This window comes from Pipra filicauda, unplaced genomic scaffold (genome assembly GCF_003945595.2).
Source record: "Pipra filicauda isolate LSUMZ 115617 unplaced genomic scaffold, ASM394559v2 scaffold208_size1342795_pilon, whole genome shotgun sequence".
NCBI classification, from domain to species: Eukaryota; Metazoa; Chordata; class Aves; order Passeriformes; family Pipridae; genus Pipra; species Pipra filicauda.
Window position 1 is genome coordinate 165,204 of NW_024104319.1, and position 26,885 is coordinate 192,088.

At 37.6% G+C, this 26,885-nt stretch overlaps 1 protein-coding gene across 2 annotated transcripts in view; it reads right to left on the reverse strand.

Annotated features, from left to right (window-relative positions):
* LOC114000675 (leucyl and cystinyl aminopeptidase) overlaps window positions 1-26,885 on the reverse strand; it is a 50,274-nt gene that overhangs the window by 16,980 nt on the left and 6,409 nt on the right. The window contains exons 2-9 of one of the 2 annotated variants that reach the window (XM_027745136.2): window positions 15,192-15,298; window positions 11,947-12,787; window positions 9,733-9,871; window positions 6,973-7,104; window positions 4,271-4,391; window positions 3,462-3,616; window positions 3,049-3,162; window positions 886-1,017 (exon numbers count right to left, since the gene is read on the reverse strand). In XM_027745136.2, coding sequence (XP_027600937.2) covers window positions 886-1,017; window positions 3,049-3,162; window positions 3,462-3,616; window positions 4,271-4,391; window positions 6,973-7,104; window positions 9,733-9,871; window positions 11,947-12,764 — 1,611 coding nt within the window. In that variant the 5' untranslated portion in view covers window positions 12,765-12,787; window positions 15,192-15,298. The remainder of the gene's footprint in view (window positions 1-885; window positions 1,018-3,048; window positions 3,163-3,461; window positions 3,617-4,270; window positions 4,392-6,972; window positions 7,105-9,732; window positions 9,872-11,946; window positions 12,788-15,191; window positions 15,299-26,885) is intronic. The other variant, XM_027745135.2, reaches the window with a different exon arrangement.

A 26,885-nucleotide genomic window follows, 5' to 3' on the forward strand; every position in this document is an offset into this window, starting at 1 on the left:
CAACTTGTGTTGATCAGTTGAGACTTGCCAAAAGAAATCAGAGGAGACAAACCAAGACTGTCATGGGAACTGCATTCCACCAGGCAGAGGAAGAGTCAGTATTTGATTATTTTCTAGTAAACAATAGCTGTCCCTGTGGTTTCTAATTAAATCACAGTATAATACAGCGATGGAAAAAATGTCAGCTAATCCAAAACATACAGAAGGCTTTCCTCCAACACTACCAAAATCATGGGATGCAGAATCTAAACCCTGAGACAGTGTGAATAAAAATTTTGCAAGTACAGGTATTTCTTCTCTTATGCATTTTTACGTGAGGCACTGTGAGGCTTTAATAACGTAAGCCTCACACACAACCCTCACTAGACATTAGAAATATTCAACTGTCAGACAACTAGGACATGCAGTAAAATAATTTTACGTTTCAGAGGCAAGCCTCCAGTCCAGGAAGTCTCTCAAATACTGGGACTTTTTTAAAGCAGGGAGAGTATAAGAAGGAGTGATTACTTCAACAAATGTTTTGTCGTTAGTCTTTCCTTAAGCATTTGTTACAGTCTGCTATTGGAAAAAGAATAAATGTCTAACTGGATATGTCACTTCACCCAGTAGATAAAGACACTTACATCTTCATGAGTACTATACTTTGTGCTGAAGCATTCACTAAGACGTTAAGTAAGAATACAAATACACATACATAATATTCTCCTAACTGAAAGCTATGTAGATGATCAGAAACATTACTGAGAAATCCTGCATTGTTTGTGTTAGGTGTAAATAACCCCCAAACATTTGCCAATACATGCCTGCTTGCTCATGATTCCACATTCATGTTTTCAATAGCTAATGCATAATTTTTCAAATGTTTCCAAATATTTTTACAGTTACCTTGATGTAAGAAAGTGCATCAAACATTTCTTCTATTTGCTCTGAAGACTGAACAGCAGAAGAGACTGGATGTGAAGAATTCAAAGAATCCTTCATCATAGCCTTGAAAATTAAATTAAGGAAATCTTCATCCTAGAAGAGAAACACTTATAAGTGTTTAGGAAGCAGGAGCTCACATGGTAAGCAGGAAAGTAAAAGTTGTCTCTGCATTGCTCTTCCATTGCTCTATGCAGCAACAGAATTATCAGGGGTAGCATTTATACAATCTACTCTTTCCCTGCCATATTTTAAGAGTGGAATCTCACCTTTGAGTTTGCATCATTATCCAGACCCTTAAGCTCCTGTCTCAGATAAATGCATCATTGGCACTAGACAAAAAAACTACGCCTTCTAAATAAGTGTGTGTCACATTTCAGACTTGGCTCACCAGTGTTTTCAGTTCATTTACAGGACACAGGGAATACAAAAGCATGACTTTAGTATGCTTTCAGCATGAAGTCTAGGGAAATTACTCACTACAGTGATGTCTGTGAGAACGTTAACAGCACCTTATCTAGTGATTACCAAGGTCTCTTACTTCTTTTCTTCTAGAATGAAGATAATTGAATTTTATTTTTACATTGGTACCAGAACAAGAAAATCCCAAACATTGTAAACAAGCTGACTGTACCCATATTAGTTGTCCTTAGTCCATTTCATTTCATCAAGATGAGCAAACAATTCTCTATGCAGCAGAGAGTTACAAAAAATTAAAAAAAAAAAAAGTTAAAAAATTTAAAACCTGTGTGAAACACAATAAAAATTTAAGTTGAAAACCTGAAAGCTATTCTTGAATGGAGAAATTCTGGGTGATTTTTTTTTTCCTTACCAAAACACATTTTGGCACCATCAAGTGGTGCAATGAGATATTGGTGAAGGTACCTTGTCAGGCACCTTTCAGAATGAAGTATGCAGGTGTTAGATGTGTCCCTGTTGAAATGGGATGCTAGTTTTGTGTCCTGCCCTCAGCACATATGCACCCAAGAAGTAGAATACCTATATAAGCATACTTTTAAGTGACAATCAAACTGAACAACCAAGCCAGGCCAAATGAAAAACTTTTGAAACACCCAGTGCTGAGAAAGAGTTCTACTGAACTGTATTAGCAACCCAAGTTTCTTAGCACTAACAAAGTGATTTAAGAAATCAAAAATCACACTTATTCTGAATGCTGAGAAGGACACAATCCATCAAGCAGGAAACAGTCAGTACACATCAGGTGTTTAATCCCATGACTAACGCAAATCACACAAACACACCCAGAAGTTGATTTCAGGCCTCAGGTATGTCCTCTTCTAGGAGATAGCTTCAGTCAAAATGCAAAATTAGTCTTTCCACTACCCCCTCCATTTAGTTACACTAATCTTTATTTCTCTAGGATTCTCAGCGACAGGAATGGTTTATAACAATAGTTGTTATTACTTCCTTGGAGAAGAAAGGTCAAGTTTGAATCCATCATGTTTTCCAGAGTCTGAAAATCTAGGTCACTTACTACCTGAATGAGTTTTTAAATAATCACTATCCTATTATATAAAAAATATTCTACCCTTCAGCCATATAGGTAACAGAAGTGCCTATGGGAGCACTACTAAGTGTAAGTCAACGCTATCAGAATTTTCTGTGGGGGACCATTTGATACTTCACTACCAGGTCCACTGACTTGTGAAATCCAAACTGATTCAGACAAAAGCAAGTACGACAATGATGGAAAGGCAGGAGTTACTCCAGGCATATTTAGTAACCTAAAGCCTCCTAAGTCTATCAGGAAAAGTAGAGGCAGACAGACTCGGTCAACAACATGTTTGGACTTTTTTATTAAAAATTTTAAGTTATAATGTGATATACAGACACCTACACCTTTTAACACCTGCTATTTTGTGCAGAATGCTTTAACCTACACTAAGCAGTAGACTCCAACGTAGACTACTAGCAAAATAAAGCAAAAATATTAAATAATCACAAAAACAATGTATCCTTCTCGAAGCCACTTTCACCGTAATGAGAGTGCCAAAGCAAAGATGTAGCATGATCCCAATGGTGCCCACAGTGAATGTAAGTATCAATGCTTTATAGGCAGCATTAAAAACAGATAATAGTGAAGGTATAGTTACAGAAAGTACTTACTGAATGTAATTCTGGAAAAATCTCCTCCATGGCAAAGTATTCCATGAAAGTGGCAAATCCCTCATTCAGCCAGAGATCATTCCACCATTCCATAGTTACTAGATTGCCAAACCACTACGAAAGACCAAAACCATCACTGTTTTCTTAGAATTAAAATCAAACGAGTACACTAACGCTCCATCCATCCCCTGCCTTATCTTGTGGTAAAATCAAGTTCAGTCAAAACCACCGTAACGCTTCTGCAGGCACAACTCCCGAAGTACGTCAGAAAATACAGCTGCAGGTTTTCTGAACAGATGCAGTGCACAACCCAGTCACACTCAGGGGAGGGGTGAATTTAAGGACAGGACTGCACTTAAAAAAAACCCAAACAAACAAAAAAGGAGAAAACAGTAACCTTCCCAGTCTAGTACCTGATGGGCGAGCTCATGCGCTATCACTGCAGTTATCAACTTCTTGTCCCTTGCTGAAGAAGTATTATTGTCAAACAAGAGTGTTGTTTCTCGGAAGGTGATCAAGCCCCAGTTTTCCATTGCACCGGACTGAAAATCGGGAATTGCTACCAGATCTGGAAAGGATTTGAAAGAAGCTTTTGAAAATTGCTCGTTAAAGCAATCCTGTCCTTCAAGTTTACCTATTATATTACATAATCAATAAAAACCTCATTATTTAAACCCCGTGGTGTGAACACACACTCACTACTCAAGCAAAAAGCCTGAGATTAATAACCCTGTTTCTCTAGTAGTACTCTGACATGAGAAACTTAAAGCACTCCAGAGACACTCCCTATGGATCCTGCATGAACAAAAGTAACAAGGAAATGGGGTGGCCCCTACTGAAAGTAGTGTCTTAGAAAATTATATTTCGCTATCTTTCCAGTCAAACTAATGCATGCAGAGAAGTCAGGCTGCAGATCTTGCACTCTAGAACATGGTTCACAGATTGAGAATTATCTCGCTACCAAGTTAAATTCACACAGAATTATTTATTTGATGCTGTTTATGTACAAGTTTAAGCAATCTGGTTCCAAAAGCTCACAAAAACTTTCCAGCTTGGGACTCGCTTAATACTTGCACTCAGTCAAACACGTAATGATTTTTTAAAATTATTTTAATAATTTCATAGTTGTAACACTTTTGGGTTTTTTTTTAAATGAAAATTCCCACGCATTTTTCAGGTTAGGGTTTCTTCTTATGTTTAAAAAAAGTTCAGAAGAACTTACCTAATTTTTCAAGAGGGTATTTCATTAAAAAGTACTTCTGATAAAATTCCAGAAGTTTCACTGCTGTGTCTAGGGCATACCCAACTTGGTCCAGATGCTGCGGTACGGCATAGACAGATACCTAGTCCAAACAGAGAAAATATTTTGAAACATATAGCTACAGAAGATTTGGAATTGAAGGAGGAGCTGGAAGGAGTTCCTGAAACAGGCAGGACACAGTTTTGGCAGTACACTCATAAATAAGCTGTCAATAAAAAGCTAATTTTTCTTGATAGAGCTTATTAACTAACCAAAATACAGGCACAGTGTCCAACTGACCAATGTGTATGCAAGAACAATTCACACACAATTTACTCAGAGTATCCCAGAATGCCCAAATAAGGAACAATGTAATCCTAGAAAAGCCCTAGAGAATCAGACAAAGGATGTAACTCAAACAAACAGGATGTAAACTAAACTCGGCATACCCAAATAAGATAAAGAACAAACATTACAGTTTTTGGTGGTGAAACACTATGACGCTGTGCCTGCTCGAGAACTGAGGTCAAGATGTCAAAAGAAGATGCAGAAGGACCAAAAAAGGACTTCCAACAAGGGTGTGACTATGTAAAGCAAGCTAATGAATATTTATTAAGTAAGTGAGAGTATCTAATGACTATGTAAACAGTATGGGTAATAAAAAGCCCTATCTGTCTGTCATTTGGCATGTTCAGTTAGAGGAGCTGTCCTCTGAACATCCAGCATGCTGAATAAAGAATGCCCTTTTTAACACCTACGGACTGGGGTTAAGAAGTTTGTCTCTGCTGCTTTTCAGTATCACCACCATTATGATAACGCTGGTGCAATCTGCCAGAAATTCTCTCAAGAAATAATAACTGGCATAAAGCTCCATTTCCCTATCTAAGGTAGGGCCACATCAGACACGATGTAAGAAGCATTCATAAAAACTGAGAGGTTATAGTCTCCCTTTATTCATGTTGAATTGTCTGTATCAAGAAAACAACTTTGATTAGGTTACAGGTAGATTGAGGTTTAGGACACCCTCTCATACACAAACGCAAAAATATGTGGAGATCAATTTTCCAGTTTCATTTAAAAAAAAAGTCCCTCTCACTGTGCTACAAATTAGTAAACAAATGACATTTCAAATAGATGGATAAGGTGACCTTTTGATTTTTGAGTTTGAATGAAGCACAGACAAGTAAGAATCTAGTCTAGTGTTCCTGGAGTACAAAAGTATTATTAGCTGAACATATTAAGCTCAAAACCAAAGTATAAAAAATCCCCAGGATCTTGTGGAGTTGAGAAAAGCAACTTTACTTCAACTCCAAGCTGTCTTTGAGCATTCATGATAATAAACTTACTCCATGTCAACTGCTTAGTTCAAACGCTTTGAATCTCCCAGTGACAAATTGCTAGAAGCATCTTGAGTCTGTATTTCATGGGAAATGTCATTATATGCTTCCTTTTTACTGAATTCCTTGGCCTACTAGACACTGCTGGCAACAGAAAAACCCACTAGCTAGACTCCAGTATGATCATTTTTATTCTCCCTTCAAGCTGGCAAGCACTCTTAAGAAGTTAAAAATATTAATAAATAAAAATAATAGTAAATAAGTAAGTAAATAATTTTTTTAAAAAAAAGTAATAAGTATTTTTAATAAGCTAAAAAGTTTTTTGCCTCAAAGAACCGGTTATATGGTTTTACCAGAACACAGTTCAAATACAGACCTGAATAGTAGCCACAAGGGGGAAAAAAAGAAAATTAAACAGTCTGTTCCATTCAGCTGTATACAGAAATATTTGTCTAAATGAGAATCAAAGCCTATTGTCTAGCATCTTTACTTGTGTATATAAGATTAAAGTGAGGGCTTCTTCTTCTGCAGTGCTACTAGCACTATTCCCTCTGGCTCTTTCTAGGTACATAATGACATTTCACCACAAAGGGAAAGTTCCTGCTAGAGAGTCATGAAAGTTATTGCTGTCATGAAACTTCTGCACTTTCTAAAACAAGATGAAGAAGCAACTCCTAATATTACCATGTTTTTTCTTTAGCTACTCTAATTGCACACGCTGTAGAGACAGGTCACATCCTTGCAAAGCACAAAGATCAAACAGGACCAACTGTTTGATTTTTTTGAACCTTTGGAAAAACAAAACCTTCACAATGAAGTAATTGCATTTTAAGTAACTAAATGCAGATTTAAAATCAGCCTAAATTTGCTTTACTGCAGGGCATGGGTTTCTTAAGGTAGGTTATCTTTGCTGGTACAGAGAATACTTGTGACACTGCTTTAAACCACGTGCAGGTGTTCCTGTAAACTGTAACGTTTCTTTACATCCTCAGAACAACTCTTGGCTTGCGTGACATTACTGCTCACAGATGAAGCAGTGAAACAAAGAGTTTAAAGTTTCCAGCTCTAAAAGCTCTTAGGAAGTTTACATTTTGCAAATTTCCCCCGTTAACAAGACCCGATGCTGAGCCCCTTGCTGTAAAAATATTCACAGCCTGATATAAGCCCTGAACTCAGTTCAACTTACAATATATGGCTTTTGTTCCCTACCTATAATAAGTAAAATAAACCCAAGAAAAATGTAAATTTAAAAGAGACAGAGTTTGCTTGTTGGTTTGGGAATCTTTCTGTTTTGTTTTGGTAGGCTGGTTGGGCAGGTGACGCAGAAAAAGTGAAACAAACACATACCAGACTCCCATTAGTTTCCTGACTGATGTTTTTCAAGTCTGCAACAACAAAAGCTACTAGATAGGTGCTCATCTTCAAACTCACAAAAAACTCATCTTGAACAATTCCATTTGTCACAGGAGTAGTGGATTTCTGCGGGTGAAATTAAATATTATTAATGCAGGCAAAAGAACACTAAGACATGCAAGGAATCAATGTTAAATAATTCATGCTAGGAACAACTTACAGGCAAATTTACACAAATATCTTCATATTTTGGTTATATTTCAGTGGGACAGATGATACTTACAACAGTGTAACAAACTTAAGAAGAAAACAAACATTTAAGCCTACCCAAAAATTATTTGTCAAGCTTTATTATGTAGTATTACCAAACAACTACATTGTTGGAGAAACAATCCATCTAATTTAATTCACACTTAAAAGTCCCAGTATAATCCAAAGTCAACATAAAGACTAGCATTAATTCAAGGGAGTTCTAGGCTAGATCAGAGACACAGTTTAGAATAGCCTACTAAAAATACTGGTATTGCATGAGATACATATTTGTCTCTTCTTAGAAGTCTCTTCAAAACTAGGTAACCAGAGACATTCATTATTTAAAACAGAGCAAAATACCCCTCACATTCACTCTTAAAAATTGAAAGAAATTGCATTTAAAAAAATGGGAAAAATCTACAATTCCAGTTAGTTGAAAGCAAAAAAAATACACAGTTTAAACATACACAGTCAAAAGTAACTGAGTGGTCAGTCTTCTGAAGTAAGACACCATAGTGTATCTCAAATTACTTTTGGTACACAGGTTTTCTTTAATGTTAGTCGTAGAAAAGTATGCTATATGCCTTAAATTACTTTTCTATTTATTCCTTCACAAACATAAAATAGAAAACAAATAAAGCAAAATGTTTGAAACCACTGTAGTGCAGAATAGTAGAGGTCTGGAGAGAGAGATGGCAGTTCATAAATTCTGAGACTTCATAAATGATTTTGTTTTCAGAAACCACAAGCGTAAAAAAACTGGTAACAATAACCTTAGTTAAGATCATTTGAAACCAAACAATGATTTAATATCTAACTGCTACTGAAAATTTAACAGTCATTTAAAGAGAAATAGATTTTTCAAGTCTGAATGTACAATCAATATAATCATCTAATCTGACCATTGCATATGAATAGAACGACATCTTTGAATTCCTCTACTAAATTCATAAATTTCTGCCTTTATTGCAGCTTTGGCATCATAAGGACGTAACACACTCTTTAAGAAAATCTGCTGCAGTTGCAGATTAACTGGTTCAAAAAATCAGTTATCCTCATTTTAAAAAAAAGAAACAAAACCAACCAACCAAACCCACAAAAGGTAACACCACAAGCCCAAACCACACAGTTTATTTCTAGCCTTAATGTGTCAGCCACTACACATTGCCTTGTTAGTGATGTACATGCTAGCTGACAGGGCCTGTTTCTGATATCTCTTGCTCATATAGGTATTGACCATTATCTCAGAATGTTTGCTATAAACATGCAGCAATGGTAAACCATCATTTACTTTCTGCACATGAAGGACTATGCAAGCTGTTGAAAGATGCCTTAGGCACTTGTCCAGCTCCTAGCAGGAGAGAATGAGCGAGCACCCTTCCTTGTTTTACATAAAATACAAGAGTGGTCCACCAGAATCTCAGTGAAGAAAAGAACAGCAAATAAAGTGCTCTTAGCTCTGGATGTAAACTAAAGTGCTGCAACTCTGTTAAAGTAATTCCAAAGTATCAACACAAATCCAGGAACATAAACATTTGTACACTGTGAAAAGATATTATTCCATAAGGTTGCCACCAAAACAAGGTAGCTGCACCAGCACCTGAGCTTTAGACAACTTTCTGGAGCACAAGCTGCACAGTGTACATGCATGTCCCACCAACAACGGGGGTGTAACTTTTTTCATTATGGGTTAGATCAATGTCAGCATTGAGTTTCTGTTGGGTGATAAATTGTGGTAATGTTTTGATGAGAGAGGACCTAGTTCACACAGACTAGAAAGTGTTAGTCTTGCTGGGCTGTTTGAATAAATTAGGCTTCTATAAAGGCTTGTCCAAAGGTTTAATGGCATAAAACATCATCATAAAATTCAGATATGCTCTTACAAGATTTTGCCTGAAAAGATCTAACTGAAGGAATTTCAGATCCCTCAATCTGGAGTTGACTCTGTATTCACACCTCACTTCCCCTTGTTTAGGCACAGAAGCATGACCTTCAAGATCAGGCATATCTTTCACAGAGTTGGTGCTAGTTACACAAAATACTGGTAAAGATAGTTAGCAAGGACAGAAAACTTGAAAGGAAATCTTAAGGCAGTTGAGACCAACGTCACCACCAAAACTCCTGCAAAATAATCAGCAGGAATCCCTCAGCCATTTAACTGTCCGACAGTAACATCCTACACTGTGCACTGCATTGAACAGTTGCTTTCTCTAGAAAGTTCACGCTTTTGAAATTGGAATAAAACATCTGTTTCTCAGTCATACGCTTTATAGCTTATCCACTCAAGTCTCAGAATCACAGAATGTTCTGAGTTGGAAAGGACCCACAAGGATCATCAAGTCCCAACTCTTAAGTAAACGGCCCATACAGGAGACTGAACCCATGACCTTGGCGTTATTAGTCAATCCTCTGGACATTAATGCAATAAAAACACAATCAAAACCAGTTAAACAGATTACCTAAGCAGCAGCTCTACTAGAATTCCTCTACAAAAGCATGTACCTTTGGCATATTTGACAGAGTGGAAAGTTTCTCATCTCTTTTGATCTTGACTAAAAAAGTAGCTTTAAATGCAGGTTCATCAAAGCATGGAAAAGCAGACCTTGCTGCCAGAGGCTCAAACTGAGTTGCTGCAAACCACCTAATGGGAAGAGTAGAGAAGAGCAAAATAAAAAATATGGAAAGGACAAACGTAGTTTATTTAAGATAAAATAGTAATTTCTCTCCTGAACCTTCTGAGAGCTTGTTGTCGAAGTAGCATTTTGAATTGTAAATTACAAGGTTGGTCCAGCCAGAATAAACGTTTCATTAACAGTTTTTTTAAAACTCAATACTGTATCTATTTGAGGAGTAATCTTGCTTGGCTGATTTTTGCTTTCTGAACAAAGGAAAATATATTTGGAATAACACAATTACAGAACAATCACCAAAATATAAGCCAGCCAGTTTCCAGAAAGGAGGAACAAAAAAGAGATTGAAAAATAAAGTCAGAGGGCGTGCCCACTAAACAAGAGTTTTGAAACCTCAGCAGCAGATAGGACTACAAGGAAGCTTTTTCATCTAATTGCCATGCCATTTCCTGCAGATGTTCCCACAGCTCAACCAAATGTATGCCTGCTCCCTGTGCTGGCTAGGAGATGGATTCTGTCTAAGTTCATGCACTGTCTTGTCTCCCATCCAACAGTCACTCATATCACAAGAAGACTTCTCAGAAGTGTACATTACTAGTGTAGTATTTTTATACTAACTAGCTGCAGAAACTATGGCTTTTGATAGAGAGCATCTCTGACTTCTGCACCTGCAAGAGAACAACAGGAGTTCAATGAGAAGCTTACTAATTGAAGTTGTGTATCTACTGGAGCTAAACAGTGGAGAGGGCAGTGGTTCAGACTGCTTTTTTTTTTTGCCCTTTTTGTTTTGTTACCCTACTGCCAAGTTACCCACAAGTTTTTTGGGGGTTTATTTGTTCCGCACCATGACTCCAATATTTTTGGACATACAACTTTTCTGAGAAGGCACACTGCTGACAATTCATAAGACTAAACTCCATGCCTGCTTTCAACTTCTCACTCTTCTCTTCCTCCTGACAAGTTGGTGGAGTTTTACCCCATGATTTTACAGAAGAAAAACAAATAATAAAGAACCATTCCGCAAAAAATTATAAATACAGCCCAACTTATTAATTTTTTATTTTGCTTCTGGCAACATTTTGCCATTTTATATTTTTTTTATATTTTTGTGACAGTATAAAACATCTTCAAAATAAAGTAAAACTAAACTAGAAGAAAATACATTTTCCAGCAAAATCAGCTTGACAGCTTGACTTTTATACAGAAAATACAGTAACAACAGAGGTTGTCAGAATAGTCTGCATTTGTAAAAGCACAGACATTAGGCACAAAGAGACAATGCCTCAGCAAACAGAAGAGGCAGGCAAGGACATGGCAGTGTTGACATCAGCAAAGAGTTATCTGAAAAGGATTTACTGAAAAGCATACAGGTTAAAACATGTGCTACATCCTCTTCCTGAACACAGGTAGGTAGCATTGGACCGAAGGGGGACAGAAACTCAAGAACGAACTTACAGGTCATATTTTTTCCTCTGTGATCACACATTCTCTTTCTACTACAGTAAATACAAGAAGAAAAGAAAATTTCAACTACATCAGGCTAGAAAAAACCCCACAGTTTCGTGAAGAGGCCAATGAATGTTACGTTTCCCTGGACTTTGCCCGACTGCCATGACTTTTCAAATATGATTGAGAGAGGCTTGGCAACAACATCTGCCAATTCCCCTAGCACTGTGCAATGCATCTCACTGAGGCCAGTGGATTGAGTGTTCTGGTTCCTCCAACAGTCTTGAGCCTGATCTCCTCCTGTAATGATGGGACTTTGTTACCCTTGTTCGTGTCTTGAGACTCAAGGACTTGAGAGATGTGGGAAGAATTTCCAAAGAGAAAAACTAAAAATTAAACAAACCAAAAGCCACACTATGACTACCTACAACCCCTATACTGCACTACGTTCCACTGTAGGAGAGGCTGCCCTGACTTAATGAATTCACCCATGAAAGACATTTTTCAGGTAGATTATAAAGATTGCTATTTCTCAATAGGAATAAGTTGTAGAAAATGTCCGACAAAAACCCCAACCCTTTTTGTTACCAAAGCACAGCCTAGAAGGGACAGAAGAGAGAAGCTGTATTTGTGGGCATACCTTTGCTTAGAATTCTCATCCTTGTAAGAAATTTTGTAAAAGCCATAGTAGGTGTCCGACAGGTTAGATGAATATTCTATGTCGATAGTATAATTCTGTCCTACAAGGAGAGCCTCTGGAGTCATGACTGCAATCTGATCATGCAATGGATATTCCAGGAATTCAACTGGCTTTGCTTGATGCCCTTGTGCTGAAGTAATGGTTGCCTTGGTGATATTAAGTCCTGAGCTGTGAAGTACAATCTTCTGAGTTACCCGGAGGACGCTGACCACTATTCTTACAGAGCCTGCAAATTTCAAAGTAGTTAGGTTTGGCTGCAACACAAGATCATAATGCAGTGGTACAACATCAGTAGGAAGTCTAATTTTTGCCCATGGAAATACTTTTCCATTGGTTGCCAAAGGGTATACTAGTTCCATTGTGTGATTTTTTTTATGGCAGCCTTCTTTGGTAAAGGTACATTTGGGAAGAAGATAAATCACTATTACTAACGAAACTGCAATCACAAAAACAACTGTGCAAACCACCATGGTCCTCACAGAGGGCACTGAGCATGATCCATTTGGATTTTGTCTATATGTAGACATGTTATTCTGCAGATCTGAGCTTCTGTTCATGAAGGACATCCCCAGTAGTTTTGCTGATGACCCATAATCCTCTTCATCATCATCCATTTCATGCTCTCCAAGGCCACGCACCAAGAGACGGGAGCTCCTCGGTTCATATTCCACTTCATCAGGCTCCAGGGGATGTAAACAAGGCTCTTTTGCCAAGTCAACCACATCGGGCTCCTCTTCAAACATACTGTTTTCAATCATATTCCTGGGTAACTGAATTCGATCTGAAAAAGAAATAACCATATATATTACATCGCAAACAAAAGGCTTGAGCATAATACATCAAAGATACTTTACCGAATTACAGAATGGGAAACACTTTTACAGCACTTACCACCAAGACCTCTTCAATTTTCTCTCCTAGGTTTGTTTCCAGGAAATATTTCTGTGCCTTTCTGCCTACTGTAATTTTGCTTTCAGTATCTTCAAAAGGATGCTTCCCTTGTGCATGATCGCAAATGTTTTGCACCATAACTGGAGATCAGCTAAACCAATGCACAGTTCACTGATGTTACTGTCTTGGCTGCATTTCCTCTGCCCCAGTAACCTATATTTGTATTTGACTCAATTATCTGAGCTAGATTATTTTTTATGTTGCAGGGTAAAGCACAGCAGCCAATATAGTCCTAGAGGTGCTTCCAAATATACTAGTTACTAAGTTCTTCAGCAGAGGAGCAAATCTGCCAGTATGTTGGCAGCCACACAAATAAAATATCCATTTGACATTTTTAAACTTCATTTTTCACACACATCCCCAAAATTATAAAAATGTATTTCTCACATAAAAATAGCAGTATAAAAATTATAGTTCAAATTGATCTTCATATAAGATCTAGCTTGTACAGTGCTTTAAACTGTCCATCCAACTAAGAAGGCAAATCAGTGCCAATCAAACTGCTGGCCATCATAAAATTTGTCCTTAATAGATAATGTATCACTGAACATAAGTGAGGAATTGAAATTCATACCAAATTCTAAAAGCATCAGATACTCTCATATTCTGCATGTAGTTATATTTTAATGAAAATTCTGATCATACCTGTAACTGTTTATGTAAAAGTTTATCTTTCAGCTAACCTGCTCAGTGGAAAGTGGAAAAAAATAAAAACACTGTTGGAGAGAATTTTATATAGGGAATGGGACATGGACATTCAAAAGTAGCTAACTTAGCAGCAAGGAATTTTGTTTTCATATTGTATTTAATCCAAATCATCATAAACAACACAGAAAAGATGCTGATTGGCTTTTCTTATGACACCGTAGAGTTGACTAGAAAGCAAAACAATTCAAATGGAAAACCTATCTATACGGTGATTTCTTTCCCAAAAGCTCAAGAAATCACACTATCAACTTTTTAGGGCCTTGAAATTAATTTGAATTATTCTCCTGTCACAGTTCTATCTAAGGGACTAGACAAAACTTTTGTTCAACTGCAAGGCTTCAGAAATTAAACTAATCTTTCAGACATGTAGGTCTACTGCCAAGTGAACAACTATTCCATTGCACCCCTATCTTCCATATTCTGTGTTTTCAGAATGAGAAAGCTAAATTTTTCTTTGGATCTAAACATACTGAAAGTGGGTTGACTTTTATTAATTTCTGATAAGAACGTACATTTTGCCAATCTATATATATTTTAGAATACAAGTGTTCCTACAATACATTATTTATTTTATTTTGTATTTTATTAGAGTCAGATTTCCATATGGCTGAAATTCTCAAAGGTGAAAATAAAGCATCTTAAAGAAAAGATGGCAAGAATACTTTCAGACCATATGTACTAGAGTCCTCAACATTTACTCTAACATGTATCAAGACCTCCTGTTTCAGGCCACAAACTCAGAAGACTACAGTGTCAGTAGCTGTAACACTGAAAAGGCCTTAAAATAAGAAAAAAAAAGAAAATAAAAAATCTTAACCCACAAAATTCAGTAAGAGAAAGGTGCACTAGCCAATCTGAACAAGAGACATGGAGATGCATAACAGCAGGGAGTTGCTGGAATTTGGATCTACCTGCTTACCCTTTGTCCCACTGGAAACATGCTGCTCTAACTAGGAATAGCACTGTAGGGTCACAAGATACCTGAGGTTGGAAGTGACTTCAGAAGGCTATCTGCTCAAAGCTCCAGGCAAAAGTGCTTCTGGAATTTCCTGTCCCTGTGGCATTTCCCACTACAGCGCTCATGTGCCAGCCTTCAGGCTGCAGCTGCAGTTCAGTGGCCCAGCACTATGGCTCCAGCTGTACACTGGAGCAGGTGCACTCCTATGTCAGACTGGAGGCCACAGAATATAGAGGATTAAGTTAAGTTACAAATGAAAACACACAGAAAAACTAGGGGAGAAAAAGGTGGAAAGACAAAAGTACTATGAGACAGAAGCTCTTTTACAATTCCTCTACCCAGGAACAGTCCATCAGGAATTCATTATGCTACTTTTAGCAGAGGTATTTGATTACTCCCCTCAGCTGGTTGATTTTGAAACCTGCTGACTAGCTTCAATCAAATTTGAAAACAGAGTCAAGACCAAATTTCAAGTCCCAATGCCACCCCACCCCAAAACAACCAGCTGCTGGTGGACAACACCCAAATCCATATCTGTGATGTAGAAAAGGCAGGTATTAAAACTCACATCTTAACCACTCCAAAAGGTAGCAGTCAATCAGTACACAGCTCCAAACCCAGCCATGGCATGTGCTGCTGCATGGCCAGCAAAAGAGGTAGAAGACAGGGGAGGCACTGCAGAGGGAAGGAGGAGAAAGATAAAGCGCATAAATCTAGCAGAAAGTAGGTTTCATCAGCTCTGCTGCTCATAGAACAGTTTGCTTTTTGAAGAGCTTACTCTCTAATAAGTTTCTTCTAAAGACAACTACCTTAATATTTGCAAAGTTGCATGCAGGCACTAACAACTCTTTTAGTCAAAAAGAATTATACAAAGAAAATATCAAAGTGAAACTAAGATAGAAAAGTTAAACTAGAAGTTAGTTTCAAGACAATTCACAGGTTTAATACCTAAGAGACATTAATTTCTAGGAAAGAACAGTTTTAGCCAATTTCTATGGAAGTATTTGCAAAAATTGGAAGTAACCAAAATCCGTAAGATCAAAACCTTATTGCAGATGAAGAGCATCATGAGACTACTACTCTCCACTGAAAAGAACATTGACAAGGTACCAAAAGGTATTTATGCTGACATGCATTCACAGAAGCACAGAAATCTTTTTATAATTTTCTTTACTCATAGAATACATTTTCTGAGGACGAACCATGGCAAATTCGTTTAAAACTTTTACAGTTTGGTAACTGTAAACTTCCTGTTTGGTTCACTGGAATTGATAACATGGCAGTGTGAGCAAATTGAACTTCTAAGACATATCGATTTTAACCCATGGGCTGCCCACAGGAAAGGGAAAAACTAGTATTTTTAAACTGAAACAACCCACAAGGAGTAAGCAGCAGCCTGAGGAGCGTGATTGCAAGCATCACATTTCACTGTCATCTCTCATACCATGTATGGCCAAGAGGCAAACATTCCCACTGTAAAACATAATAAAAGCACATTAATCCAGATATTCAAGCAGATTAATTCAGATTCCAAATATAACATAGGAAAAATTTGTACAACTGCAAGATTAGGAAGCGTAACCCATAAAGAAGCTATAGGGTTCCAGTGAACCACCACTGTCATGCCAAAGGTTGTAGGTGCACTAGAGACATTTGTGGTCACACTAGTCCACAATTACAGAAGTACCAATCCAAGCTGCTAAAATGCACTACAGAAACTATCTGTCATCAGGCATGGCAATTTGAACCTAAATCTTTGCTAAACGTAAGCTTAGTGTGAGAGAGTTTTTTTCTCTAAGAAAAAAAAAGAGTCATGGAGTTGAATCTTGTTGCCCCCTAAATAGCACTAATGAAATTATGCTAAATGTTTAAAGATTAAAGCTTAAGCTTTTAGCTACAGCAGCTAAAAGCTTAAACACACCCAAATAAAAGTGATTTTACACAATTCTTCTACAAATTTTTAATCCAAAACTTAGAGATTTTCAACATCTTCCCCAATACATACCTACTGACACATCTAGCAGAGAACAATCTGAACAGTCACAGTTTAGAAACAATCCTGAGAAGAGATGTGAGGTTGAATGCTACGTGATAGACAAATCCAGAAAACCAATCCTCCTCATACTGAAAAGCTGAAGGAAGGCAGACATTTTCTCAAAATGCATTGTTCTGAAAAAGTTTCTTCAGAGCTGCCTCCTACAGCAGAGATGCCCATAAACCCATCTCAACATATCTCCTCACTACAAGTATGTTCAGGGGATCATAACGAGCTGGGTCTGTTGTTTTCTGTGAAGAGGACAAAATGCTTAGTCATGAACTTCAAATGCAGTTTGCACCAAGCCAACAGTACAACAACCTCTCTGTATGTACTGCACCCTTTGATAACGTGATCCCTGTAGTCATATCTAGTTGTTAAACGGTGGCATGACTCAAGGACACAAAGGTGAGTGATTAATCAGACCAAGCCACACTGCTTGTTCCTACAACACATATGTTTTTCACTCCTACACCCCTTCACAAATTAGTCTTTTAACTTAGAAAGCAACTTTACTACAATACTCAATTTCAGTATGAAACGTGATCACGCAGGAACAATCAGGTGTTGCAGTAAAACAGTCTGGCATTTCCTCCAAGTATTTATTCTGTCTGAAGAGCTCCGTTTTCATTAATGAGGAGAATGTAAGCTTTTCCCTGAACTGTAAAAGCCTCAGGCAACACCACCTACTCAATTTTAGTATGTGCAACAATGAAGTATCTTAAGATGTTTTGGCTTGGGAATTCATTACAAATATTCTCTAAAATACAAAAAATTATTATTCCTTTATATTTCAGAGACAATATCTTCCTCTAATGCTATTGATACCTCTTTTTAATTCTAGAAGTATGTACTTTTCCCTTGCAAAGCAAAATAAATAAACTTGTCTATCAGGATTTGTGTCTGGGCATTATATGTCAGAATGGAAATCTCAACAGTCAAAATTCTTATATGAATCTAAGTGACCCATTCCTCAACTTTCCAACTTTTCCAACTTTCTCTATTCTAATTAAGAGGCCTATTAGATTCAGACAGATTGTCGCCACTTTCTGAAGTTCACCACAACATCATCTTTAAATAGTGAGTAAATATCACAGAATATTTTAACTGAAAAAAAATATTAAAAGAATTACAGTAACACCTAGCATTTTGTAGCAACCAAACTCCTGCTGCAGATAATAGAAAACTTTCTATTACCCTGGAGTAACCCTGGAGCCAAACAACTGTTAGGTAGCACACACCAGCAGATGTAGGAAAACCCAAGTCCAGACCAAACCGCGCTGTGTAAAGTGGTATAAAGTGTGCTGACTACCCAGAGTAAAAACTGATTCCCACTGAATGTAAACTACTTCAGTTGTATACAAACAATGGGAGAGAAGGTGCAGAGTTACTCCAGCCCCAAATCAGACAACTGTGCCTGGCGGATCAGGAAAGAACACAGAAACACTGTGAATCAAGTACCTGTTTTGCCACCAAGCACCTCACTCATACTATGTCAAAGAATAATTCTGTCCAGTGATCTCAGGAATAGCCACAGATGTTTAACAATGCCATTAGCTATTAAGAGCCGTAATACTGTTTTGTATACCTAACTTTTATGTCCAAATTTGAAAGCATTGGCCTTTTTAGTTTAGCAGAAGCAGCTGCTGACAAAACAGTAAATCCTATAGGTTTGCTCCTATTAAAGTCTAATTGCTTTTGCTGAGGCCATCCTACAGGGCAAAAGGCAACTTTGAGGTGGACTTCTTCCCTTTAAAGATAAAATGTATCTTCGTGTACTGGTCTAAATGTGCCTCACACAAAAGTAGCCATGAAACACTTGCAAGATTTTGGCACAGATAGTAAGATCAGAATACGTGATTCCTAACATATGAATGAGCTTGCTTCCAGGATGGTAGAGTGAGTTTGGGGAAACAATGCCATTGGGCACAAGTACTGCGCCACACAGTCTAAAGCCAAAAGAGCAAAGACTCCACTGTTCCTTAAGAATTGGAAAACTACTTTTACACTTTTAAGGTTTAGCAATCAGCATAAAACTCTTTGCTTCCAAGACTCCAGGGAATGATTTGAAGCACTTACAAGCACTTGCAAATATGTGCATTGTGTATGGCAGGTAAGCACAATTCAAGCAGAGAGCTGTATGCTTTTATGTATGTGTCACCTATAAACATAGTAAGACTGGTCAGAGTACATGGAACTTATCTTCTCTGTTTTATTGGTCTTTGGGACTAGTAGTAAAGGAAAGGAATGTGATAGTGAAGGCCAAAGCAGGTCACTGATACATAGCCATGGATACAAAACTGTCAAATGCTACTGCTCTTTAAGTTACTTAATCCTTGTCAGCAACTAACATTATGTCACGTGGAAAAGCCCATGAAGGAATTTTGCAGAAATAATGACACGTGTGAAGTCGCTGCACCGCCTCATATCAAAAGCACTGTATTCGGTATAACTATGTTTCCAGAAAAAAAGAAGAAAAAACAAAGGTTGAAAATTAGATATCAAAACAATGCTTTCATTAAAATTTATATTTTGCTTAGTGAAATAAAAATTTCTCACTGTATCTGAAAAAAAAAATAAATTTGGAAGCACTCCATAAATTAAAAAGAACCTATTATAGTCAGGACAAAGGTATAAAATTTTTCTGCTATACTTGCATTGTCTTTAAGAGGATCTGTGCAGTTGACATGCGGATATGCCACCAGAAATTTTACAGAAGGTGTACCTGCTACAGAATCTGTTCTTTTAGAGAAATGATGAACAGATCACTTATTCATCTACATTTATGAGAGAGGAAACCAAAAATACATCTACTTAGGTTTACACAGTGAAATTTCTCACACATACCTCACGTCATCAGTTCTCCCAAGCTAGTGACCAGAACGAGATGAAATATGAGAGCCAATTAAAACCAGATGTACTTGCATTGTACAGTTTGAATGAGAGAAGGAAGAAAACAAGCCACTGGAAAACAGTGTAAGGAATATTCAGCAAGTTTTCAGAAATGTTATGGGTTTGTTAAGATTAAATCAATAGATAAACAAATACTAGTTTCTATATAAATTTAAAATAAGTCAACATTTTAAATGTACAAGCCACTAAAGCTACCACTAGAAAAAAAATATCCCTTATAGGGAGGAGAGGAAAGCTTGACCTGATTGTAGAAACAAAACTGTAACTTTTCACATTAAAGAGTCATCTAAAATGTGTGTAAGGACATCTGAGGCACCAAGGATTTGGAAAGACTATTAAGGGGTTACACTTTTTTCCCTGAACTGTCTGTCTCCAAATCTGTATCTTCAACCTCAAATAAAAGGAAGGTAAAGAGAGAGAAATATTTAATACTAAAAATCTCTCTGAACTGTCCTGACTAAAATTTCAGAAGTGTTACTATGGAAAAGAAACATAGTATATGGGTTTTTATCACCTTTTTCTAAGCTTGGGGTTTTTTTCAATTTGGCATAAATTCCACATTTAATTAATCAAAGCAATAAATCCATTTATGCTGAGTTACTTAGTAAAAACATAATTTAATAGATCGTAAAAATTAGAACTATATACTACGCTTCTGCTCCTACTAATGGTAGTTTACCAGTTCTGCTTAACACGAAACGGATCCATCTCCGTATGGGTATAGAGTGGGTTATTTAAAAGAGAAAAGAAATCAAGTAAACAGAAGTCTGAAATTTGTTTGTTGCTGAAAAACAAAAGCCACAATTCAGAGGCTTGACAGCCAACTTTGTCACTGCATGCCCATACCTACCTTTCGGAGAGTCTGAGTTACTGTGTAGGCTTAGGGTCAAAACATCTAAACAAGTGTAACTTACATATTGAGTTACAGTCATGAAAATTTTTCTGGAAAAAAAAAATTGATAATCAGTAAGCAATTCCTTTCAACAGGAATAAAAACAAAGAGTATCTTATGTTCAAATTATGACCTCATCAACTCACAGAGCCACTGCTGTATGTTCATGATGAAGGAACTCAAAGCAGTATATAGATTTAATGTTTTCTTTCCAGAAATTAAATTCTTACTTGGTTAAATCTGTTTTGGGATATTTCTTTTTCATCTGTTCTATCAATCGGTAAATTAGTCTAAATTTAAGTTGAAATAATAGTAACAAATTTAGAGCCAAAATACTGAGTTATTTAATTGTATGACAGTTCACATACAAACAAGATAAAGAATTCCCATTTTTATATCAAATTTCAATTATACATTCTGGAGGGGGGAAAAAAAGAAAATAACATCAAAACACAAACCCCAACTAAGAAAGGAAGAAATTGTCCAATTTACTTTGTTTCTCTACAACTACCTTAAAGGAGGTTGTAGTGAAGTGGGGTTGGTCTCTTCTCCCAAGTAATAAGTGACAGTATAAGAGGAAACAGCCTCAAGTTGCATCAAGGGTGATTTACATTGGATATTAGAAAAAAATTTCTTCACCAAAAGGGTTATCAAGCATTGGAACAGCTGCCCAGGAAGTGGTGGAGTCACCATCATCCTTACAGGTATTTAAAGGACATGTGGATGTGGCTCTTAGGGACATGTTTTAGTGGTGGATTTGGCCGTGTTGGGCTAACGGTTAGACTTGATGATCTTAAAGGTCTTTTCCAACCTAAATGATTCTATAAACTAATTGCTTACTGTGGGGATTTTTAATATCAGGTACAAATTTTATAACTCTGACCTAATCAAGTACATTGCTCAATTTGCAGACTTTCTCAATTTATTTGCTCATGGCATACTGTATTCCCTGCTGTTAAAACTGGTAGAGCACCACACAGTGAACATCATTGTGACTAAACCCTCTCCTAACTCACTGCTTTCTCTAATGGAAAGATATATCATCCTCTCACCACATCCCTCCTTTCCAGACACCTGTGTTCAAGATAATGCAGTCACTGTTTTGTTTTCCATTCTCCTCTTTGTTCCTTTCAGAATAACAGCTCTTGGACATCCTGCTGCTGCTACCCAGAAGATAAAATGATTAAAAATGTAGGCAAGCTCTTCCTATTTCTCCTCTGAGCACTATATCCACCGATACACTGTGGGACTGTACTCCTATTTCCAAGAGCAGTTAACACAGGAATTAATGTAGTTTCTTATTTTGGAGCCTGGAATGGTCACAGATTCTTAACTAGTTCTTTCCTTACTTTGGTTTCCAAGCAAAGATATAGGAATCACTTAACTTCTATTTCCTCCCCTCTCTAATTGCCAGCTCTCCCCTCCCTGTCACCGCATGTCTAGTCTTGTCATAGCTTGAAAATAAATGCCTTGAAATTTTTGATGAAGCAATAAAAAAAAATTAAAGTGGAAAAAAGTACTTCACTAACAAATACTGATTTAAAAAATAGCTTTGCTGTTCTTCTAAAATACCACCCAACAGAAGTTATATCAGTTTTCTTAAATTTTGCCCACAGACAACTGATTTACAGCATAGTCAGTAAATATTCCCTGTTGCTGTTTTCATGCTCTCTGGGACATAGAAATTCACCTGCAGAAAGAACAGAAGAGTATTGGCACAGGCTCTTGATGATAACATGCAAAGCCCTGGAGTATATTGGGAAAACTATCCAAAATCCTAACTAAAACCTCATGCTTTCATGGGTCAGGCAAGCAGTAATATTTTTGGTTCTGTCCTCCCTCCCCCAGAGGAAAGGAAGTGTAAGGGTGAACTTCAAGCAAGAAGTTATATTTATTCAGAGTCTGCATGAAAGCAAATTACTCATCTGAAGTGATTTCTGACCCTGACACTTAAAGAAAAACTCTGTGCAGTTAAGCTGCTTGCATGGATCCTAGAGAAGACAAGCATAACTCCTTAAATTCAAGATATACTCAAATCTCTGAGTGCACACATTTCTGGGGGAAAAAAAAAGAAACTGAAAATTTACTTATGAAATCTAATTTTTGAAAGATACTGTACTTCGCTAGTGGAACAGTATGTAAGTAAAACATAAGTAAAGAGTAAAACAAGTAAAAACCTTCATATTTTCAAAACTCTTGCTGGATAATTGCATGTTGTTGAAGATATAATTTCAGTAACTGTATCAACACTTCAGTATTGCATTACACTATTTCTTCCTGTGGATAAGTGTCAACAGGCACATCATACATTAAAAATTACACAATTCAAGAAAGCAGTAATTTTTTAAAAGGCTGACTTTTAATTTTAAAATCACAGAATATGCTGAGTTGGGAGGAACCCATGAGAATCAAGTCCAACTCTTAGCCCTGCACAAGACCATTCCCAAGAGTCCCATCATGTGCCTGAGAACATTATCCAAACACTTCTTGAACTCTGTCAGATTTGGTGCTGTGACCACTTCCCTGGGGAGCCTGTTCAGTGCCCAACCATCCTCTGAGGGAAGAACCTTTTTTTAATATCCAATCTAAATCTCCCCTGACTCAGCTTCATGCCATCCCCTTGGGTTCTGTCACTGGTCACCACAGAGAAGAGATCAGTGTCTGTCCCTCCTCTTCCCCTCACAAGGAAGTTGTAACTGCAGTGAACTCTCCCCTCAGTCTCCTCTTCTCCAGCTGAACACACCAAGTGCCCTCAGCTGCTCCTCACATGACTTCCCCTCAAGGCCCTTCACAATCTTCACTGCCCTCCTTTGGACACTCCCTAATGGCTTAATATCTTTTTTATACTGCAGTGCCCAAAACTGCACACAATATTCAAGGTGAGGCCGCCCCAGGTCAGAGCGGAGCTGAACAATCCCCTCCCTCGACTGGGCTGGCAATGCTTTGCCTGATGCCCCCAGGACAGGGTTGGCCCTCCTGACACTGCTGGCACTGCTGACTCACATTCAACTTGCCATTGACCAGGTCCCTTTCCATGGCACTGCTTTCCAGCATCTCATTCCCCACTCTGTTTTAGGAATCTTCTGGCCCAGTCTGTACCAGCTGTGTGATGCTCCCAGTTAATTTCTGGCAAGCTGAAGTCCCCCATAAGGACAGGGGCAGTTGACTTGGAAGTGTCCCTTAGTCCCTCAAAGAAGAATTTGTGGACATCATCATGCTGGCTGGGAGGTCTGTGGCAGACTCCCACAATGACATTTGCATCATTTGTTTGCCCCTTGATTCTTACCCAGAGGCTCCCGACTGTGCCTTTGCCAACTGTGAGTTCCATACATCCTAACCCTTCTACTACAAACAGTGCCACCCTTCTGCCTCTTCTGCCCTGCCTGTCCCTCCTGAAGAGCCTGGAACCATCCAACAGGGCACTCCAGCCAGAGGAATCATCCCACCAGGTTTCATTTATCTCAATGACGCCAAAGCTTTGGGACTGGGCGGAAGCCTTGAGCTCCTCTTGTTTGTTCCTCATGCTGCGGACATTGGTGCAGAAACATTTCAGGTGTGGTACATTGTAGCCAACACCTCATGAACCAGATTGAGGGATCCCATTAGTGCTAGTTTCTTCGAGTCTTGGCACACCATCCCATCGCTCATCACTGGCAAGCCTGGTTTCTTTTCAGCGTGCACTAAAAAAAGGTACTTATTTGTTTGTGATGATTATTCCTTGTCATATCAGTTTAGTTCTTCCTTCTATAATGTGAATTACTTCCTGCACTGCTATACTTTGGGCTTTCTCCAACTCATTCGTAAAAAACTCTTGTGTCTGGAGGCAGTGGAGGAAAGCTTACCTTGTCTTTTCCAACAAGCTTGTTCAGCAAACAAAGCCTATATCTACAAACATATTAGTTATGCTAAGGTTCTGACTAAAGGTTTCCTTCTTCTCTACTGTGTCTCCCTAACAGTTCCATGCATTTTAAATTCCTTCAGAGCAGGAAAATAATCTAATTCTACACACAAGTATTATTTGCTATTACTAAAACAGAAAGAGTGCACAATGTCATTCATGTAACTTCAAATCAGCATCTCTCTACAATAAGAAAACATACAATTATAACCTTCACTCCGACAACAAACAAGGACACAACTAGCCCATGGAATTTCAGGGAAATCAGTAAGTCCTACTGGAATCCACTCTGCTCTCATTTCACCATGGTTTCACATATGACCTTGAGGTGGGGCTTTGCTCTGCTTGTGTGTACGCAGCTTTTCCTTTCCTTATTAAACTGTCTTTATCTCAGCCCACGAGTTTTCCAGCTTTTATCTTTCTGATTCCCTCCCTCATTCTGCTGGGTCAGGGTAAGCAAGTGGCTGCATGGAGCTTAGCTGCCTGTCAGGTTTTACCCACAAGAAGAAAGTTTAAGCAGAATTTTTACTTACTTATATAGTCAGTGCATAAGGGCAATATATAGCCACTTACAGGAAGGCTCAAATATTTGAATTTAGAAATAAAAACTTTCATGCTTGTAGTTATTTTAAACGTGTCAAATCTCACTTCTAGAACTTTCACAGAAGAAAAACATTTCTAAAAAAAACCTAAGTTAGCCTGCTAGAAGACAGATGTCACCACTTTCTCTCTAAAATTATTGAATTCAGAGGAAAAAAGGATATAATCGGATAGAAAAAAATAACCAAGGAATATTAGGTAATATGAAGTATTGCTATTAAAATCTAAATCATCCATGTGACTTACCTGCTTTTTAGAGATAGAACAGAAGCAATAGATAGGCTAACATCATGTCCTTAATTCTCATGATGCTGCAAGATTACATATGCACATTTTTAATAGATGAAACCCAGACATATATGCTTATATACTTTTCTACACTGAATGCAATCATTTAAAAAGAAACAGAAACATGAAAGCTACTTATGCTTCCTGTGGATAATGAGCCTAACCCAACATTTTCTAGTCCTTCTAATATTACTTAGATACCAAAAAAAAAAAAAAAAAGGAAACATTGACTCCAATAAAACAAAACAGGGTCTTGTTTCTTTTTGTAGTCAACATCTACATGCAAACAGATATGATGACTCTGTACAATTTTACTACAAGTTCTTATCAAAAGGCAGGCAGTACATGAAGTCTGCTGCAGACTAGGAGTACATCCTAGTGACAAATGCCATTTTGTAAGGATTTGATTTCAAGAGAGAAATAAAGCTAAGACAAATTGTAATCTGACTGGCAGAAGTTTACAAGAATCTGTATAGTTAAGCACATATCAGTTTCCACAATTAAGTCACACGGCATGGACAAAAAACATACTACATAGATGCTGGTTTGGAAAAAAAAAAAAGCCCTTTTTCACAAAAAAAGCTAACTTGAGAATTAACAGGTTTTCCTGTACTGATAAATGTTCCTTTCCACTCCAAAATAAGGAAGGGAATTTGCATTCCAAGCCTTACAAGGTCACTCACTCCTTCAACCTATACTGGGAAGTCTAGTGTTGCTGTTCGTTTGTGTGGGTTTTTTAAATGAATATCAGATCAAATACTGCAAGACAAGCTTCTGCACGTACATTGCAGCAAAATTCTGCCAATTAACTGTATCATGGAAATAAAACCAATATGTGATTATGTATTTTAAGACCCTCTTCTATCTGAAGCTGCCACAAGAAACATAAGCTAAGAGTGTAATCTCAAGTAAGTCATTGTTTATTGGTCTTGGGTGCTTCTAAAAGGTTTTCTGAAAGTCTCTTCCTGATTTTTAAGTGAAGTCCAATTGCAATTTTTGTCAGGATCTCAGGCTGAAGAAGGTCAATGGAGATAAGTGGAGAATTTAAGGCTAACCAATTCAAGCTTAGTCTGGGTTTTCATATCCAACAGAGATATACCATGTCCATTCACACCTTATCATCCATATATTTCCAAATTTCAATCTTGTGCCAGTTACATTTTCAAAGAGGAAAGGCGGAGGAAGTGGAAGGATGGGAAGAGGAGGTTGTTTTAAATGACACCTTACTCTTTCAGCACTACTGAGAGAGAAAACCTTCCACAAGTCCCAACAACATGAAGCCAATGTTCAACCCTCAGCCATTGGTTGAACAAAATACAGGTTAGGAGAGAAGCCTTTGACATTTAATTATAGGACATGGGTTTTTAGTTTCCTGTTTTCAATCTTACCAAGGGTACGTTTTGCAATTAAAATCATATAAAATGTTTAACCACAGGGGTCTAATGAAAAGGCCTTGAGCCATGGAGACACGCAGGAAGTTGTCTCTTGAATTTCCTGAACTACTCAACTCCCATATTCAGAACTGCTGACAATCCGTCCATCAGTTTCATAGCTGATAAATACCAGGTTCATCACTGCTGAAAATACAAAACATTTCTCTGCTGGTGTCAGTTGTTCTAATGAAAAAATTTTTGAG